This window comes from Leptodactylus fuscus, chromosome 8 (assembly GCF_031893055.1).
Source record: "Leptodactylus fuscus isolate aLepFus1 chromosome 8, aLepFus1.hap2, whole genome shotgun sequence".
Taxonomy (NCBI): domain Eukaryota; kingdom Metazoa; phylum Chordata; class Amphibia; order Anura; family Leptodactylidae; genus Leptodactylus; species Leptodactylus fuscus.
In genome coordinates, this window is record NC_134272.1 from 95,176,855 (window position 1) to 95,197,216 (window position 20,362).

At 48.5% G+C, this 20,362-nt stretch overlaps 1 protein-coding gene across 1 annotated transcript; it reads right to left on the reverse strand.

The window, feature by feature from the left end:
• Window positions 1–13,783: 13,783 nt before the first annotated feature.
• NIFK (nucleolar protein interacting with the FHA domain of MKI67) lies at window positions 13,784–20,003 on the reverse strand. Its single transcript, XM_075284705.1, has 6 exons — window positions 19,877–20,003; window positions 18,734–18,862; window positions 15,702–15,810; window positions 15,410–15,621; window positions 14,319–14,381; window positions 13,784–14,235 (listed from the first exon to the last, which is right to left on the reverse strand). Exons 1-6 carry the CDS (start codon window positions 19,985–19,987, stop codon window positions 14,062–14,064), a joined length of 798 nt encoding a protein of 265 aa, XP_075140806.1. The 5' UTR covers window positions 19,988–20,003; the 3' UTR covers window positions 13,784–14,061.
• Between the last annotated feature and the right edge of the window lie 359 nt (window positions 20,004–20,362).

Sequence of the window (20,362 nt, forward strand, 5' to 3'; positions counted from 1 at the left end):
TTAATGGCTCAGTCTGTACAGTATGCCGTCACTCCGGTGTAATGGCTCAGTCTGTACAGTATGCCGTCACTCGGTGTAATGGCTCAGTCTGTACAGTATGCCGTCACTCGAGTGTAATGGCTCAGTCTGTACAGTATGCCGTCACTCGGTGTAATGGTTCAGTCTGTACAGTATGCCGTCACTCGGTGTAATGGCTCAGTCTGTACAGTATGCCGTCACTCGGTGTAATGGGTTCAGTCTGTACAGTATGCCGTCACTCGGTGTAATGGGCTCAGTCTGTACAGTATGCCGTCACTCGGTGTAATGGGCTCAGTCTGTACAGTATGCCGTCACTCGGTGTAATGGCTCAGTCTGTACAGTATGCCGTCACTCGGTGTAATGGGCTCAGTCTGTACAGTATGCCGTCACTCGGTGTAATGGGTTCAGTCTGTACAGTATGCCGTCACTCGGTGTAATGGCTCAGTCTGTACAGTATGCCGTCACTCGGTGTAATGGTTCAGTCTGTACAGTATGCCGTCACTCGGTGTAATGGCTCAGTCTGTACAGTATGCCGTCACTCGGTGTAATGGGCTCAGTCTGTACAGTATGCCGTCACTCGGTGTAATGGTTCAGTCTGTACAGTATGCCGTCACTCGGTGTAATGGCTCAGTCTGTACAGTATGCCGTCACTCGGTGTAATGGCTCAGTCTGTACAGTATGCCGTCACTCGGTGTAATGGGCTCAGTCTGTACAGTATGCCGTCACTCGGTGTAATGGCTCAGTCTGTACAGTATGCCGTCACTCGGTGTAATGGCACAGTCTGTACAGTATGCCGTCACTCGGTGTAATGGCTCAGTCTGTACAGTATGCCGTCACTCGGTGTAATGGTTCAGTCTGTACAGTATGCCGTCACTCGGTGTAATGGTTCAGTCTGTACAGTATGCCGTCACTCGGTGTAATGGGCTCAGTCTGTACAGTATGCCGTCACTCGGTGTAATGGGCTCAGTCTGTACAGTATGCCGTCACTCGGTGTAATGGGCTCAGTCTGTACAGTATGCCGTCACTCGGTGTAATGGCTCAGTCTGTACAGTATGCCGTCACTCGGTGTAATGGGCTCAGTCTGTACAGTATGCCGTCACTCGGTGTAATGGGCTCAGTCTGTACAGTATGCCGTAACTCGGTGTAATGGGCTCAGTCTGTACAGTATGCCGTCACTCGGTGTAATGGGCTCAGTCTGTACAGTATGCCGTCACTCGGTGTAATGGGCTCAGTCTGTACAGTATGCCGTCACTCGGTGTAATGGGTTCAGTCTGTACAGTATGCCGTCACTCGGTGTAATGGCTCAGTCTGTACAGTATGCCGTCACTCGGTGTAATGGGCTCAGTCTGTACAGTATGCCGTCACTCGGTGTAATGGGCTCAGTCTGTACAGTATGCCGTCACTCGGTGTAATGGGTTCAGTCTGTACAGTGTGCCGTCATTCGGTGTAATGGGCTCAGTCTGTACAGTATGCCGTCACTCGGTGTAATGGTTCAGTCTGTACAGTATGCCGTCACTCGGTGTAATGGGCTCAGTCTGTACAGTATGCCGTCACTCAGTGTAATGGGCTCAGTCTGTACAGTATGCCGTCACTCGGTGTAATGGGCTCAGTCTGTACAGTATGCCGTCACTCGGTGTAATGGGTTCAGTCTGTACAGTATGCCGTCACTCGGTGTAATGGCTCAGTCTGTACAGTATGCCGTCACTCGGTGTAATGGGCTCAGTCTGTACAGTATGCCGTCACTCGGTGTAATGGGCTCAGTCTGTACAGTATGCCGTCACTCGGTGTAATGGGCTCAGTCTGTACAGTATGCCGTCACTCGGTGTAATGGGCTCAGTCTGTACAGTATGCCGTCACTCGGTGTAATGGGCTCAGTCTGTACAGTATGCCGTCACTCGGTGTAATGGGCTCAGTCTGTACAGTATGCCGTCACTCGGTGTAATGGGTTCAGTCTGTACAGTATGCCGTCACTCGGTGTAATGGGCTCAGTCTGTACAGTATGCCGTCACTCGGTGTAATGGGTTCAGTCTGTACAGTATGCCGTCACTCGGTGTAATGGGCTCAGTCTGTACAGTATGCCGTCACTCGGTGTAATGGCTCAGTCTGTACAGTATGCCGTCACTCGGTGTAATGGTTCAGTCTGTACAGTATGCCGTCACTCGGTGTAATGGCTCAGTCTGTACAGTATGCCGTCACTCGGTGTAATGGGTTCAGTCTGTACAGTATGCCGTCACTCGGTGTAATGGGTTCAGTCTGTACAGTATGCCGTCACTCGGTGTAATGGGCTCAGTCTGTACAGTATGCCGTCACTCGGTGTAATGGGCTCAGTCTGTACAGTATGCCGTCACTCGGTGTAATGGCTCAGTCTGTACAGTATGCCGTCACTCGGTGTAATGGGCTCAGTCTGTACAGTATGCCGTCACTCGGTGTAATGGGTTCAGTCTGTACAGTATGCCGTCACTCGGTGTAATGGGCTCAGTCTGTACAGTATGCCGTCACTCGGTGTAATGGCTCAGTCTGTACAGTATGCCGTCACTCGGTGTAATGGGCTCAGTCTGTACAGTATGCCGTCACTCGGTGTAATGGGCTCAGTCTGTACAGTATGCCGTCACTCGGTGTAATGGGCTCAGTCTGTACAGTATGCCGTCACTCGGTGTAATGGGTTCAGTCTGTACAGTATGCCGTCACTCGGTGTAATGGGCTCAGTCTGTACAGTATGCCGTCACTCGGTGTAATGGGTTCAGTCTGTACAGTATGCCGTCACTCGGTGTAATGGGTTCAGTCTGTACAGTATGCCGTCACTCGGTGTAATGGGCTCAGTCTGTACAGTATGCCGTCACTCGGTGTAATGGGCTCAGTCTGTACAGTATGCCGTCACTCGGTGTAATGGGCTCAGTCTGTACAGTATGCCGTCACTCGGTGTAATGGGTTCAGTCTGTACAGTATGCCGTCACTCGGTGTAATGGGCTCAGTCTGTACAGTATGCCGTCACTCGGTGTAATGGGCTCAGTCTGTACAGTATGCCGTCACTCGGTGTAATGGGCTCAGTCTGTACAGTATGCCGTCACTCGGTGTAATGGCTCAGTCTGTACAGTATGCCGTCACTCGGTGTAATGGCTCAGTCTGTACAGTATGCCGTCACTCGGTGTAATGGCTCAGTCTGTACAGTATGCCGTCACTCGGTGTAATGGTTCAGTCTGTACAGTATGCCGTCACTCGGTGTAATGGCTCAGTCTGTACAGTATGCCGTCACTCGGTGTAATGGGCTCAGTCTGTACAGTATGCCGTCACTCGGTGTAATGGGCTCAGTCTGTACAGTATGCCGTCACTCGGTGTAATGGGTTCAGTCTGTACAGTATGCCGTCACTCGGTGTAATGGCTCAGTCTGTACAGTATGCCGTCACTCGGTGTAATGGGCTCAGTCTGTACAGTATGCCGTCACTCGGTGTAATGGGCTCAGTCTGTACAGTATGCCGTCACTCGGTGTAATGGGCTCAGTCTGTACATTATGCCGTCACTCGGTGTAATGGGCTCAGTCTGTACAGTATGCCGTCACTCGGTGTAATGGGCTCAGTCTGTACAGTATGCCGTCACTCGGTGTAATGGGTTCAGTCTGTACAGTATGCCGTCACTCGGTGTAATGGGCTCAGTCTGTACAGTATGCCGTCACTCGGTGTAATGGGCTCAGTCTGTACAGTATGCCGTCACTCGGTGTAATGGTTCAGTCTGTACAGTATGCCGTCACTCGGTGTAATGGGTTCAGTCTGTACAGTATGCCGCCACTCGGTGTAATGGGCTCAGTCTGTACAGTATGCCGTCACTCGGTGTAATGGCTCAGTCTGTACAGTATGCCGTCACTCGGTGTAATGGTTCAGTCTGTACAGTATGCCGTCACTCGGTGTAATGGCTCAGTCTGTACAGTATGCCGTCACTCGGTGTAATGGCTCAGTCTGTACAGTATGCCGTCACTCGGTGTAATGGGTTCAGTCTGTACAGTATGCCGTCACTCGGTGTAATGGGCTCAGTCTGTACAGTATGCCGTCACTCGGTGTAATGGGTTCAGTCTGTACAGTATGCCGTCACTCGGTGTAATGGGCTCAGTCTGTACAGTATGCCGTCACTCGGTGTAATGGCTCAGTCTGTACAGTATGCCGTCACTCGGTGTAATGGCTCAGTCTGTACAGTATGCCGTCACTCGGTGTAATGGGCTCAGTCTGTACAGTATGCCGTCACTCGGTGTAATGGGTTCAGTCTGTACAGTATGCCGTCACTCGGTGTAATGGCTCAGTCTGTACAGTATGCCGTCACTCGGTGTAATGGTTCAGTCTGTACAGTATGCCGTCACTCGGTGTAATGGCTCAGTCTGTACAGTATGCCGTCACTCGGTGTAATGGGCTCAGTCTGTACAGTATGCCGTCACTCGGTGTAATGGTTCAGTCTGTACAGTATGCCGTCACTCGGTGTAATGGCTCAGTCTGTACAGTATGCCGTCACTCGGTGTAATGGCTCAGTCTGTACAGTATGCCGTCACTCGGTGTAATGGGCTCAGTCTGTACAGTATGCCGTCACTCGGTGTAATGGCTCAGTCTGTACAGTATGCCGTCACTCGGTGTAATGGCACAGTCTGTACAGTATGCCGTCACTCGGTGTAATGGCTCAGTCTGTACAGTATGCCGTCACTCGGTGTAATGGTTCAGTCTGTACAGTATGCCGTCACTCGGTGTAATGGTTCAGTCTGTACAGTATGCCGTCACTCGGTGTAATGGGCTCAGTCTGTACAGTATGCCGTCACTCGGTGTAATGGGCTCAGTCTGTACAGTATGCCGTCACTCGGTGTAATGGGCTCAGTCTGTACAGTATGCCATCACTCGGTGTAATGGCTCAGTCTGTACAGTATGCCGTCACTCGGTGTAATGGGCTCAGTCTGTACAGTATGCCGTCACTCGGTGTAATGGTTCAGTCTGTACAGTATGCCGTCACTCGGTGTAATGGGCTCAGTCTGTACAGTATGCCGTAACTCGGTGTAATGGGCTCAGTCTGTACAGTATGCCATCACTCGGTGTAATGGGCTCAGTCTGTACAGTATGCCATCACTCGGTGTAATGGGCTCAGTCTGTACAGTATGCCGTCACTCGGTGTAATGGGCTCAGTCTGTACAGTATGCCGTCACTCGGTGTAATGGGTTCAGTCTGTACAGTATGCCGTCACTCGGTGTAATGGCTCAGTCTGTACAGTATGCCGTCACTCGGTGTAATGGGCTCAGTCTGTACAGTATGCCGTCACTCGGTGTAATGGGCTCAGTCTGTACAGTATGCCGTCACTCGGTGTAATGGGCTCAGTCTGTACAGTATGCCGTCACTCGGTGTAATGGGTTCAGTCTGTACAGTATGCCGTCACTCGGTGTAATGGGCTCAGTCTGTACAGTATGCCGTCACTCGGTGTAATGGGTTCAGTCTGTACAGTATGCCGTCACTCGGTGTAATGGGCTCAGTCTGTACAGTATGCCGTCACTCGGTGTAATGGGCTCAGTCTGTACAGTATGCCGTCACTCGGTGTAATGGTTCAGTCTGTACAGTATGCCGTCACTCGGTGTAATGGTTCAGTCTGTACAGTATGCCGTCACTCGGTGTAATGGGCTCAGTCTGTACAGTATGCCGTCACTCGGTGTAATGGGCTCAGTCTGTACAGTATGCCGTCACTCGGTGTAATGGGCTCAGTCTGTACAGTATGCCGTCACTCGGTGTAATGGGCTCAGTCTGTACAGTATGCCGTCACTCGGTGTAATGGTTCAGTCTGTACAGTGTGCCGTCACTCGGTGTAATGGTTCAGTCTGTACAGTGTGCCGTCACTCGGTGTAATGGGTTCAGTCTGTACAGTATGCCGTCATTCGGTGTAATGGGCTCAGTCTGTACAGTATGCCGTCACTCGGTGTAATGGTTCAGTCTGTACAGTATGCCGTCACTCGGTGTAATGGGCTCAGTCTGTACAGTATGCCGTCACTCGGTGTAATGGGCTCAGTCTGTACAGTATGCCGTCACTCGGTGTAATGGGCTCAGTCTGTACAGTATGCCGTCACTCGGTGTAATGGGTTCAGTCTGTACAGTATGCCGTCACTCGGTGTAATGGCTCAGTCTGTACAGTATGCCGTCACTCGGTGTAATGGGCTCAGTCTGTACAGTATGCCGTCACTCGGTGTAATGGGCTCAGTCTGTACAGTATGCCGTCACTCGGTGTAATGGGCTCAGTCTGTACAGTATGCCGTCACTCGGTGTAATGGGCTCAGTCTGTACAGTATGCCGTCACTCGGTGTAATGGGCTCAGTCTGTACAGTATGCCGTCACTCGGTGTAATGGGCTCAGTCTGTACAGTATGCCGTCACTCGGTGTAATGGGCTCAGTCTGTACAGTATGCCGTCACTCGGTGTAATGGGCTCAGTCTGTACAGTATGCCGTCACTCGGTGTAATGGGCTCAGTCTGTACAGTATGCCGTCACTCGGTGTAATGGGCTCAGTCTGTACAGTATGCCGTCACTCGGTGTAATGGGCTCAGTCTGTACAGTATGCCGTCACTCGGTGTAATGGGCTCAGTCTGTACAGTATGCCGTCACTCGGTGTAATGGTTCAGTCTGTACAGTATGCCGTCACTCGGTGTAATGGGCTCAGTCTGTACAGTATGCCGTCACTCGGTGTAATGGGCTCAGTCTGTACAGTATGCCGTCACTCGGTGTAATGGGCTCAGTCTGTACAGTATGCCGTCACTCGGTGTAATGGGTTCAGTCTGTACAGTATGCCGTCACTCGGTGTAATGGCTCAGTCTGTACAGTATGCCGTCACTCGGTGTAATGGGCTCAGTCTGTACAGTATGCCGTCACTCGGTGTAATGGGCTCAGTCTGTACAGTATGCCGTCACTCGGTGTAATGGGCTCAGTCTGTACAGTATGCCGTCACTCGGTGTAATGGGCTCAGTCTGTACAGTATGCCGTCACTCGGTGTAATGGGCTCAGTCTGTACAGTATGCCGTCACTCGGTGTAATGGGCTCAGTCTGTACAGTATGCCGTCACTCGGTGTAATGGGCTCAGTCTGTACAGTATGCCAACACTCGGTGTAATGGGTTTAGTCTGTAAAGAAAGAAGAAAGAATTGAGTTATCAGCTGCTAAAATGTCTATACATTTTTGTGGGACACCCTGTATATATAATGTCCCTTTCCTGGTGTATAAAGGATTTAAACAAAACTAACTCTCACCTTTCTCCATTCCTCTGCAGTTGCAGACACTTCAGCGAGCAATATGTGTGATGTCAGTACTCGCATTAGATGCTTCCTGCTCTCTGGAGATCGGTTTCTTCGGTCCCGCCAGCCTCTTCTGTGGACGTCTTGTACATGCGTGGTTTGCGCTCTCCAATTCTGCTGGCGAGTGTACAATAAAGCTCTATTGCGCAGGCAGAAGCGGAGGCAGTGACGTATGATGCCAGAAGATGACGCTAGGTAACTATGATGGCATGGCGTTGGGGTATTGGTGATGCTTCATTTCTGAATTGTCACCAGATCATCAGACAATGTGCCTGGGATAGTCCCATCACCGCCCCGCTATATAAGTAAATATACATTTTTTTTATGAAGTCAGTTATAGGTTAGTCAGGGTGAGGGGGTTTAGTTTAAGGATTCATTTTCAATTTATCAAGGAAGAACCCCGTTAACCTTATCTGGTCCCAAATGTAGTTCTCAAACTGAAAAGCCATCCGTATGTGATCTGTTGGGGTTCAACACTGGATCTCGGACAGATCATTTGTTTCAACAGCCCAAGGGCGTCAGAACCCGGTGCAGCGGACGAGGAAAGCACACGGGCGGCTGCTATTGAAGTAACAGGAGCGGCATTGCAATACTCCAAAATCACTTAAATTGGAGCATAATCCCCCGTCCACTGCAGCAGCCTCCAGAGCACAGAGGATTCAAGAACATCTGATCTGTGTGGGGTCCGGGTGTCCTGATCTTACTTCTTTCTGTGTGAATGACACCATTCCTTAAAATCCATCCTATAAGGCACTGGACAGTCTTCAGCCCCACATCAGTTTTCTCCAATGTCGTCACCCTGGGGCGGCTGTCAGGATGACCCCTACATTTCAGTATTCCAAGGGCTTAGTCCCTTCTTGGTAAATCATATTGGAGACAAGAGTAACTGCCCACAAGCTCCGACCATCAGGGTGGGATTTAAGGAACAGATGGGCAGCGCTGCTCCAGACTGTATCCACAGCTAGGCCCCTGCGCACACAAGCAAAGGCAGTGGGAACAATCCAGACTGTACATTGCCTGGTTTGCCCAGGAGTCACAGTGGTATATAATACTGGGCGTCCCTGGCTCCTGCCAGCTCCAGTGTCCTGCACTATAAACAGCAGCGCTGCAGGGACTCCTCGCGTCATAAATCACTAGAATACAAGAGGTGCCGCTCTCTAGTCCAGATACAGTCTGGGAAATGCAGACAATGGTTTGGATATTCCTGACCGTATTTGCCTATGCGCAGGAGGCCTTACAGAAGCCGCGAGGCTATAGGAGCTACACTGTTTCCATAGTTCACTGAAGCCGTAGAGCCGCACCGTTCACCTGTTTCTGTCCCACCTGGCTGCTTGAGGACGGTATTCCTCTTTAATCCCAAAAGTGCGTTAAAGACCAGGAAGGAATTATTAAGGCCTAGATAATAAAATCCTGCCATTTTCAAAACTGAACCCCTCAAATAATTCACAAAAGCATTTGGGAAGTTTGTTAACCCTTTAAGCATATGGAGGTGAAATATAGACACGACAGTTTTTTCACTATTACATTCATTTAGCCCTAAAATTATCACATTCACAAAGGGTTAAAGGAGAAAATACATCTGACATTTTGTTGTGCAATTTCTCCCGAGCACAGAAATCCCGCACATGTGGTGTAACCTGATGGGAGGAGCGACACTGGGGGTATGAAAAGCAGATTGTGCTGGAATAGTTCTCAGGTGCCATGTTGCATTTGCAGAGCCCCTAGAGGACCAATACAGTGGAAACCCCCTAAAAGTGACCCCATTTTAGAAACTACACCCCTCAAGGAATGTATCAAGGGGTATTATCATTTTGAGCCTAAAAATGATTCCCAAAAGTTAATGTACAAAGTGAAAATTTAATGTTTTAAAAGAAATACGCAATTTCAGTGACTAATATGTTGCACCCACTTTGTGTCATCAGAGACCTGCTCTCCTGAAACTATGAAGGGGCCGTCCTGAGGGGGCAAAAAATTATATATGTGGGTGTACACTGCTGCTCTGGCACACCGCAGGGCTCAGAAGGGAAGGTGTTCTGTGCTTTTTAGTAATTGGGGTACAGATTTAGAGGGACTTTCTGGGCACCATGTTGTTTTTACAGAACCATGGAGGTGCCAGTAATTTGGAATTCCCTAAGAGGTGACCCCATTTTGTAGGGGCAGTTTTAGGGTCTCTGCAAATGTGATGGTGTCCAAAAATCAACAACCTAAATCTGTGCTCCAAAAGCCACATATCGCTCCTTCACATCTGCGCCCTGCTGTGTGCCCAAATGGCGGTGTACGCCCACATGTATGACACTTGTGTCAACAGAACCCCCCCCCCCAAAAAAAAAAAAAAAAACCTGGTAAGCGAGTATCCCGGGCACAACAGTTTTTGGAGTGCTCATCGCTGATACAAGTCGGGCACAACATTGTACTGAAATAACATATTGCTGGAGAAAGCCATTTTCACAATCAGCTGCGTATTCATTTATGGATAATAAATTAGAGCAACACTTGGGGGTTAAAAATGCTATTTGTACCCCTGGATGAATCCTTCAGGATTGTAGTTTCCAAAATGGGGTCACGTCAGGGGATTCCACTTTAGGCCAGGGCCCCACGTTGGGTAAACGCCGAGGGAAAAATTGCAGTTTTACAGTCAGGGCAGTGTATGGGGTTCTAGTGAATTCCATGCCCACTTTCCGGTAAAACCCATGGTGCGAACACGCCACAATTTCCAAAACCGGGACAGATCACAGCATGTCAATTATACCTACAGAAATGGTGGCGGTTTCCCCATAGGTATAATTGAAACAGAAAGGAAACCTCGGCAAACTATAGCGCTGTGGAAATAACCGCGATGCGTTGCCGCCACAGTTTTTCGTGCAGTGCTCTTTTGCTGTGGCATGCTCCGTGGGGCCTTAGTCTAACTGGCATCTCAGCTCTGCAAAAGTGAAATGGTGTCCAAAAACCGAACCATCCAAGTCTGTGCTCCAAAAACCAAATATTGCTCCTTCCCTTCTGTGCATGGGGGTTAGTAAACAGCAGTTTATACCACGTATGACATTACATACGTTATCAGGGTACACCAGTGTCATACATGAGGGGCGCACAGCAGGGAAGGAGCGCTATTCAGTAGATTCAGATGTTTGGTATCCGGACACCATGTCATGTTTATAGAGCCTGGAAGGTACCAGAAAAGTGGATTCCCCAAAGAAGTTACCCCACTATGAAAACTGCACCCTCAAAGAATTTATCTGGGAGTGTAGCGAAAAATCGCAGCGTTTTACAGTAAGTGCAAAGTGGATTGGATTCTAGCGAATCCCATGCTCACTTTGCGGTAAAAACCTTGGCGCAGACATGTCGTGGTTTTGGAGATTGCAGCATGTCCATTATATCTACGGAAACACCAGCGGTTTCCCCATAGATAGAATTGTAACAAAGTCTGCGGAGGAAAACTCTGAACTTTCTGTTTAAAGCGCTGCAGGAAGAACCGTAATGCATAAACCATAATGCGTTGCCGCCGCGGTTTTTCCCTTCAGCGCTTTATTGCCGCGGGGCGTCCTGTGCGGCTTCAGCCTCAGACTGTGTTAGTAATTCTGCAGAACAAAAACCTGTTTGAGGACATGTAATAATGATTGTTGCATCGCCGTCCTCTGACAGGTGTAACATTTTTATCTTTGTTTGGTTGAGGGCTTATTTTTTGCAGGACAACCTGCGCTTTTTATTGCTACTGTTGTGGGCTACATGTGACTGATCACTTTTTCTAGCATATTATGTAAGGTGAGATGACGAACAATATTTACTTCCAGGGGTTTTTTTTCCGTTTTTGTTCTTTTCCCAACATTCACCTTATACGTTATATATTATTTCAGTTGTATTGTACAGGTTGTTACGGACGCATTGTTTTTGTTAATTTTTAGGTTTTTTTTTTTTTTATACAATTCATTTTCTATAGAGAAAGGGAATTTGGGGGCTTTATAACAAAAAAAAAATTTCATAAGATTTTTTTTTTTTCACTTTTTTTATTTTTTCATGTGTCCTTTTTGAGACACTTGAACCAGCAATGCTCTGATCACTGGTTCAGTACTATAGACTGCAAGACATGAGCATATAAGTGTCGTGCAGTCTATAGAGGAAGTCAGACTATGCAGAAACATAGGCTGATTCCAGAGGTCCCAGCAGGATCTACCAGGTAATGGGGATCTCCAGGCAGCCTGGGGGTCAGTGGTCAGACCCTGGGCTGCAGATTATAGATATCAGCACACCCTCAATCTCACCATGGGGGGAGGGTGTAGGAATGGGGGCGGCAACATTGCAGATCCCCTTGGGTGCTGCAGTCATGTTTGACTGCTGCATCCAAGGGGTTAAAATCTCCAATCACAGCTCAGCTCCGAGCAGAGGTTATGGAGTAGGGTGTTAGCTGCCAGTAACTGCTATCACCCGCTTCTGATGCCGCCCGCTCAGGTGGTGAGTGGGTGGCCGGCCTTGGGTGTAGTATTACGCCTTTGTGGGCGACGTACCAAGCAACCAGGACGTAATAGTACGTGCAAGGTTGTTAAGGGGTTAAGCAGCAATTTGCAAAATGGGAATAACAGTTTCTGATAATAAATGTTCTTACACAACAGAAGCCGAAACATAAAATCATCTTTTTACACATCAATTATCCATGAAGTAAATGATGACACCTTCTCTGCTCTGAACATGTGGCGGTTATAGGAAGATCGAGCTTCTATAGGGGATACAGGCAGTGGTAGTGAGGAGGCTCCGCATCCAGGCCCACAACAGCAGCTTTGTCTTGTGCCGCATTAGAACAAGCGCTGACATCTGTTCCATCTGCATTATGTGCCGAGGGACGTAAATCACCGAGCAGTCAGCGGCCTGTAATACGAGCCAGAACCGCTGCATCACCGCACACAGGAAGATCCGGAAAAGAGACAATTACATGACCGCTCTGTATCTCAGGACATTGTATATGTCACCAGAGGGGCCCTGACAAGATCCAGCGGGCACCACTGCAGGGCACCCCAATGAAGTGGCAGAATCAGAGGCTTGGAAACTGTCATTAGAAAGGTAGAAGGTGAAAGTGATAGGGGGAGGCCACACTGATGGATGACCAGATACAGTGTGTGTGTGTGTATATATATATATATACACACAAACAGTAATAAGTGTGACCCAATAACCTCAGCGTGGAGGAGAGACCATCCTTTAACTTGTGTCTGACCAAAGCCTCATGTTTAGTACTACAAGTGCCAGCACATAACTTACAACCTTCCTGCACATTCCCCTTTGTCCAATATGGCTCTTCTGGCTTCATAAACAACTTCATCAGGGACTGAAACAAGTCTGCACAGCAATGAGGCGCAGATCACTATATAGCAGGGGGTCTCGCTGGGACCACTACACAACATACAGGGGTCACCTAGCCAGACGTCTGCCATAAAAGATGAACAACCTGTCCTGTATTGTCATATGCTATACATTAATCCCTGCAAACACCACGAGTCTTTGTAGCCGCCCGGCCAGTGACGCTACAGCTCCATGTTCTCGCGCGCACAGCTCCATGTTCTCGCGCGCACAGCTCCATGTTCTCGCGCGCACAGCTCCATGTTCTCGCGCGCACAGCTCCATGTTCTCGCGCGCACAGCTCCATGTTCTCGCGCGCACAGCTCCATGTTCTCGCGCGCACAGCTCCATGTTCTCGCGCGCACAGCTCCATGTTCTCGCGCGCACAGCTCCATGTTCTCGCGCGCACAGCTCCATGTTCTCGCGCGCACAGCTCCATGTTCTCGCGCGCACAGCTCCATGTTCTCGCGCGCACAGCTCCATGTTCTCGCGCGCACAGCTCCATGTTCTCGCGCGCACAGCTCCATGTTCTCGCGCGCACAGCTCCATGTTCTCGCGCGCACAGCTCCATGTTCTCGCGCGCACAGCTCCATGTTCTCGCGCGCACAGCTCCATGTTCTCGCGCGCACAGCTCCATGTTCTCGCGCGCACAGCTCCATGTTCTCGCGCGCACAGCTCCATGTTCTCGCGCGCACAGCTCCATGTTCTCGCGCGCACAGCTCCATGTTCTCGCGCGCAGCGCTGCTCTCACCTCATATACTACAGAGATAGCAGGGACATGAATTTGCTGATGGAAGCCCTGAGGACTTCTGGCCAGTGCTGCTGATATATAAGAATATTAGGAGACGACAAGGCCCACGAGGAGGAGCAGATCTGATCAGCAGGCAGGATTCTCCCATCACACTACAGCTCTGCTTTATATTCTGAGCCACAGATGCAAATATAAGACTGGCCATAGATTTCAATAACAAATCCTGGTACCTAGTACAGGGGTCAAGCACCCATCAGACCAACCCCAAGAAATAAGAAGAGATGCCCAAACTGTACGATGGAATAAAGGAAAAAAAAAAGACCCCAAGAAGCCTAAATAATGGGAGAAGCTGCAGATAGGAGGACACCAAGCACCGTGCAGGAGCCGACAACAATCCTGGTTTATTAATAAGAACAAAATCCACAAGATGGAAAAAACAGAAGCCTCAAGGTAAAGTCTGATCGTGTCTGGTCAACAAGGAAGTCAGCAGCAGAACAAGCGGCAACGGCAAGAAAGAACCGGGCAAAGCTGCGACGTCCTTGTCCTGCTCCAGCATCTGGTGCTCCGGGGGGGGGGGGGCTCTATATACAAGGAGCCATCAGGAGAAGCGTCCGCCCCACCACCGTCAGGGTCCCGCTTCTTTAGTCCCTGCAACCTCCATAGTCTTTTTTTAATCTATTATTTCAGTTTCTTGCTCTTCCTCCTCGTTGTCGCTTTTGCTTCTTTTGCAGGGGGGGTTTCACTTTCCGGTAACTTCAGCACAATCTCATCGTCGCTGTCGTCGTCGCCAGCCAGGAGCAAGGCAGATTTCCTCTTCTCCAGCACGCTCGGGGTGCAAACTGGGGTCTCGTCCTGAAAAGGAGCAGCTCATTAATATCAGTCCCGCAGAGGAGCGGTCTGATGTCTGCAGCACAGGGGCCGCCGCCGCCACTCACCTGACTGTTCACCGAAACGTCAGCGTCAGTCACAGCCGATGTCTGAACCTTCTTCATAGCAGCCTGGAGGGGGGGGGAACAAGAGAGAAGATCACCGCATGTCCTCACATTACATGCCACATGTGTGCGAGAACATACACCCCGACATGAGACCAGATCAGAGCAAGAACCTCCCGACACGTCACATCTGCAGTCATCGCTCTTCTGACTGTCCGGGATACATTCATGTAACATCGGGCTGCCAGAGAGAACAGGGGGCAAACTCAGGATGTCAAACCCACTCCAAAATCTATGGCAGATAAGGTTGGCATCTTGTGGGAGCCGCCATGTACTAGAGAGCCTGGACGGGTGTCCTCGCTGCTGCTCCTTACTAGCGCCCCCCAGTGCTGATATATTACACTGTACTCGCTGGAGTGTCACTATGCAGGAACTATCCCGAGACCCCGGCACATTTGGACACGTAACCCGCCTGCAAAAACATCTCACATTCATTTCTATGGGAGTCACACTAAGTTTTTTTCAGCTAGTTGGGGAAAAAAAAGCAGCCTGCCCTATCCTCACGCCGTATCGTCATGCCCTATCCTCACGCCCTATCCTAATACCCTATCCTCACGCCGTATCATCACGCAGATTCTGCGGCTCCAGACCATTCATCCTAATCAGGAGCGGGGTGCTGACGCGCTGTACGGCTAGCCGCATGAACAAGCCACACGGCAGAAAAGGTCTCCGCTGGGTGAACATCCCCTTAACCTATGGGTGCACAAAGAAATTGGGCTGGGTCAAACAGATCAAGGACAAGACAAGGTGAGAGGTTTCACATCTGCATTGGAGACTCTGGAAATAAGTCAATGCTTGGGGGATATTCTTTATTCTGCTGATTTTGGATTCAGAATCGGGGGACCCCTTTATAGCAGGTGTAAAGGCTGCCTTAGAGGTGCAGCTCTCTCTTGTCCGGGTCCCCCAACAGACCTGAATAAGCCCAATGCCAGTGTGACCCTAAAGGGGGTCCCAGGATCAGATCACTGCCCCAGTGACAACACACTAAGAGAGTGCAGGAACCCAGACAACATGGCCGCCGCGCTAACACTTACAAATCCAGGAAACTCGTAGTCGATCCCTTTCTCTGCCAGACGTTTCCGCAGCTTCTTCTCCTTTTCCAGGAGTTTGCCCGTCATCTTCCTCTCCTGCTCCTCGGTGCGCTTCATGTTGTATCTCCGCACCGCAGGCTGAGACGGCTTCCGGAATATGGTGTCACAGCCGATAAAGAGCTTGGGGTGAACCTTCTCCGGGGGCAAAAACTCACCTGGAGGGAGGAAGAGGGGGCAGAATTATCTACAGCCCTACAAGACGTGTAACCAACAGAGACCAAACCCTGATACTCACACTTCAGGAGCCGCTCACAGAACAGGTAATTATTCATCGTCTCCGCAACAATCTTAGCAACGTCATCACTTTCAAACTCCACAAAGGCGTAACCTTTACTGCCCCCTGTCTGCAAAAATAAGGGTCAGACCTAGGATTACAGCTCCGGCAGAATAGTGAGCGCAGCTCTGGAGTATAATACAGGATAAGTAATGTAATGTATGTACACAGTGACTGTACCAGCAGAATAGTGAGCGCAGCTCTGGAGTATAATACAGGATAAGTAATGTAATGTATGTACACAGTGACTGCACCAGCAGAATAGTGAGCGCAGCTCTGGAGTATAATACAGGGTAAGTAATGTATGTACACAGTGACTGCACCAGCAGAATAGTGAGCGCAGCTCTGGGGTATAATACAGGATAAGTAATGTAATGTATGTACACAGTGACTGTACCAGCAGAATAGTGAGCGCAGCTCTGGGGTATAATACAGGATAAGTAATGTAATGTATGTACACAGTGACTGTACCAGCAGAATAGTGAGCGCAGCTCTGGAGTATAATACAGGATAAGTGATGTAATGTATGTACACAGTGACTGCACCAGCAGAATAGTGAGTGCAGCTCTGGAGTATAATACAGTATAAGTAATGTAATGTATGTACACAGTGACTGTACCAGCAGAATAGTGAGCGCAGCTCTGGGGTATAATACAGGATAAGTAATGTAATGTATGTACACAGTGACTGTACCAGCAGAATAGTGAGTGCAGCTCTGGAGTATAATACAGTATAAGTAATGTAATGTATGTACACAGTGACTGTACCAGCAGAATAATGAGCGCAGCTCTGGAGTATAATACAGGATAAGTAATGTAATGTATGTACACAGTGACTGTACCAGCAGAATAGTGAGCGCAGCTCTGGGGTATAATACAGGATAAGTAATGTAATGTATGTACACAGTGACTGCACCAGCAGAATAGTGAGCGCAGCTCTGGGGTATAATACAGGATAAGTAATGTAATGTATGTACACAGTAACTTCACCAGCAGAATAGTGAGCGCAGCTCTGGAGTATAATACAGGATAAGTAATGTATGTACACAGTGACTGCACCAGCAGAATAGTGAGCGCAGCTCTGGAGTATAATACAGGATAAGTAATGTAATGTATGTACACAGTGACTGTACCAGCAGAATAGTGTGCGCAGCTCTGAAGTATAATACAGGATAAGTAATGTAATGTATGTGCACAGTGACTGCACCAGCAGAATAGTGAGCGCAGCTCTGGAGTATAATACAGGATAAGTAATGTAATGTATGTACACAGTGACTGTACCAGCAGAATAGTGAGCGCAGCTCTGGAGTATAATACAGGAGAAGTAATGTAATGTATGTACACAGTGACTGCACCAGCAGAATAGTGAGCGCAGCTCTGGAGTATAATACAGGATAAGTAATGTAATGTATGTACATAGTGACTGCACCAGCAGAATAGTGAGCGCAGCTCTGGAGTATAATACAGGATAAGTAATGTAATGTATGTACACAGTGACTGTACGAGCAGAATAGTGAGCGCAGCTCTGGAGTATAATACAGGATAAGTAATGTAATGTATGTACACAGTGACTGTACCAGCAGAATAGTGAGCGCAGCTCTGGAGTATAATACAGGATAAGTAATGTAATGTATGTACACAGTGACTGCACCAGCAGAATAGTGAGCGCAGCTCTGGAGTATAATACAGGATAAGTAATGTAATGTATATACAGTGACTGCACCAGCAGAATAGTGAGCGCAGCTCTGGGGTATAATACAGGATAAGTAATGTAATGTATGTACACAGTGACTGTACGAGCAGAATAGTAAGCGCAGCTCTGGAGTATAATACAGGATAAGTAATGTAATGTATGTACACAGTGACTGTACCAGCAGAATAGTAAGCGCAGCTCTGGAGTATAATACAGGATAAGTAATGTAATGTATGTACACAGTGACTGTACGAGCAGAATAGTAAGCGCAGCTCTGGAGTATAATACAGGATAAGTAATGTAATGTATGTACACAGTGACTGCACCAGCAGAATAGTGAGCGCAGCTCTGGAGTATAATACAGGATAAGTAATGTAATGTACTATGTACACAGTGACTGCACCAGCAGAATAGTGAGCGCAGCTCTGGAGTATAATACAGGATAAGTAATGTAATGTATGTACACAGTGACTGTACCAGCAGAATAGTGAGCGCAGCTCTGGAGTATAATACAGGATAAGTAATGTAATGTATGTACACAGTGACTGTACCAGCAGAATAGTAAGCGCAGCTCTGGAGTATAATACAGGATAAGTAATGTAATGTATGTACACAGTGACTGTACGAGCAGAATAGTAAGCGCAGCTCTGGAGTATAATACAGGATAAGTAATGTAATGTATGTACACAGTGACTGCACCAGCAGAATAGTGAGCGCAGCTCTGGAGTATAATACAGGATAAGTAATGTAATGTACTATGTACACAGTGACTGCACCAGCAGAATAGTGAGCGCAGCTCTGGAGTATAATACAGGATAAGTAATGTAATGTATGTACACAGTGACTGTACCAGCAGAATAGTGAGCGCAGCTCTGGAGTATAATACAGGATAAGTAATGTAATGTATGTACACAGTGACTGTACCAGCAGAATAGTAAGCGCAGCTCTGGAGTATAATACAGGATAAGTAATGTAATGTATGTACACAGTGACTGTACGAGCAGAATAGTAAGCGCAGCTCTGGAGTATAATACAGGATAAGTAATGTAATGTATGTACACAGTGACTGCACCAGCAGAATAGTGAGCGCAGCTCTGGAGTATAATACAGGATAAGTAATGTAATGTATGTACACAGTGACTGTGCCAGCAGAATAGTGAGCGCAGCTCTGGGGTATAATACAGGATAAGTAATGTAATGTATGTACACAGTGACTGCACCAGCAGTATAGTGAGCGCAGCTCTGGAGTATAATATAGAATATGAATGTTACCACTGGTGTTGAGTGATTTGTTCTTTTACCTTCTTGCTCCTGGACAGTCGGAGTCTGGTGACTGTTCCAAACTGGCCGAAATATTCCTTAAGCTGCGGCTCAAACAGACCTCGTGGAATGTGTCCTATATAGAGGACTCCTGGGGTCAGGGCCTCGGCCTAAGCAGGGAAGAAGACCAGTTAGAAGTAATAGTAGATCGCACCCGTCACGCTGATGACATCATCAATACCCGACACTCTCATACACTGATGTGTCCCTGTATATTGTGCACTGGTGACAATTCCGGCTTGTAGGATCCTCACTAGGTCCAGACAGAGGGGAGGAGCCCCGAAAATACTTATAACGCCAAAGCAATGGAGATTAATGAAAGGAAATGTGCGGCCTAACCTTAAAGAGGAGAAACCCCCCCAGCAGCACAACCTCTATATACACAGAGCAGCAGTGGCATATATGTATGTATATACCCCCCCCCAGTACACACATGTATATACCCCCCCCAGTACACACATGTATATACCCCCCCAGCAGCACAACCTCTATATACACAGAGCAGCAGTGGCATATATGTATGTATATACCCCCCCCAGTACACACATGTATATACCCCCCCCAGTACACACATGTATATACCCCCCCAGCAGCACAACCTCTATATACACAGAGCAGCAGTGGCATATATGTATGTATATACCCCCCCCCCAGTACACACATGTATATACCCCCCCCCAGTACACACATGTATATACCCCCCCAGCAGCACAACCTCTATATACACAGAGCAGCAGTGGCATATATGTATGTATATACCCCCCCCCCCAGTACACACATGTATATACCCCCCCATTACACACATGTATATACCCCCCCAGTACACACATGTATATACCCCTCTGTACACACATGTATATACCCCCCCAGTACACACATGTATATACCCCCCAGTACACACATGTATATACCCCCCCCAGTACACACATGTATATACCCCCCCATTACACACATGTATATACCCCCCAGTACACACATGTATATACCCCTCTGTACACACATGTATATACCCCCCCAGTACACACATGTATATACCCCTCTGTACACACATGTATATACCCCCCAGTACATGTATACACCCCCTCACCCCTCTGTACACCTCCCTCAGGCTCAGCCGCCTCTACCTTGGGTTTCTTGCGGATTGTCTGCACTTTCTTCTTGAATTCTTCCTGCAGTTGCGGGTCCAGGGAGAGGAGGGGACCCCCCGAGCTCTGCAGCTCCTCTGCCTGCGCCATCTTCTGATGAATGTCGCCCTGCTGTAACACGTGGATGTAGCGGAGTAACAGCGCCACCCGGCGGCCGGAGGAGCGCAGCGACAACTAGCGGGGACGTCTCCTTAGTGACATCTAGCGGCCAAGTGGGAAATAACAGAAGAAACTCCCGGAAGAGAGACATCTAGTGGGAGACATTCAGTAGAACATCTGCAGCTGCTCCAATGCGACCCCTTGTGGTGAATGTGGACAATAACTGCAGCTATTCCATAATAAAGCGACCTCTAGTGGTGAATCTACATAATAACAGCAGCTATTCCATTATGAAGCGACCCCTGGTGGTGAATGTGGGCAATAACTGCAGCTATTCCATAATAAAGCGACCTCTAGTGGTGAATC

What these genes read in the sequence shown, in the direction of transcription:
- NIFK (XM_075284705.1), bottom strand. Translation starts at nt 19,987, where the DNA reads ATGGCGCAGGCAGAGGAGCTGCAGAGCTCGGGGGGTCCCCTCCTCTCC. An exon ending in CAATCCGCAAGAAACCCAAG is followed by an intron (nt 18,863 to 19,876) that starts GTAGAGGCGGCT and finishes TTCCCTGCTTAG; the next exon opens with GCCGAGGCCCTGACCCCAGG. An exon ending in ACGTTTCGGTGAACAGTCAG is followed by an intron (nt 14,236 to 14,318) that starts GTGAGTGGCGGC and finishes GCTCCTTTTCAG; the next exon opens with GACGAGACCCCAGTTTGCAC.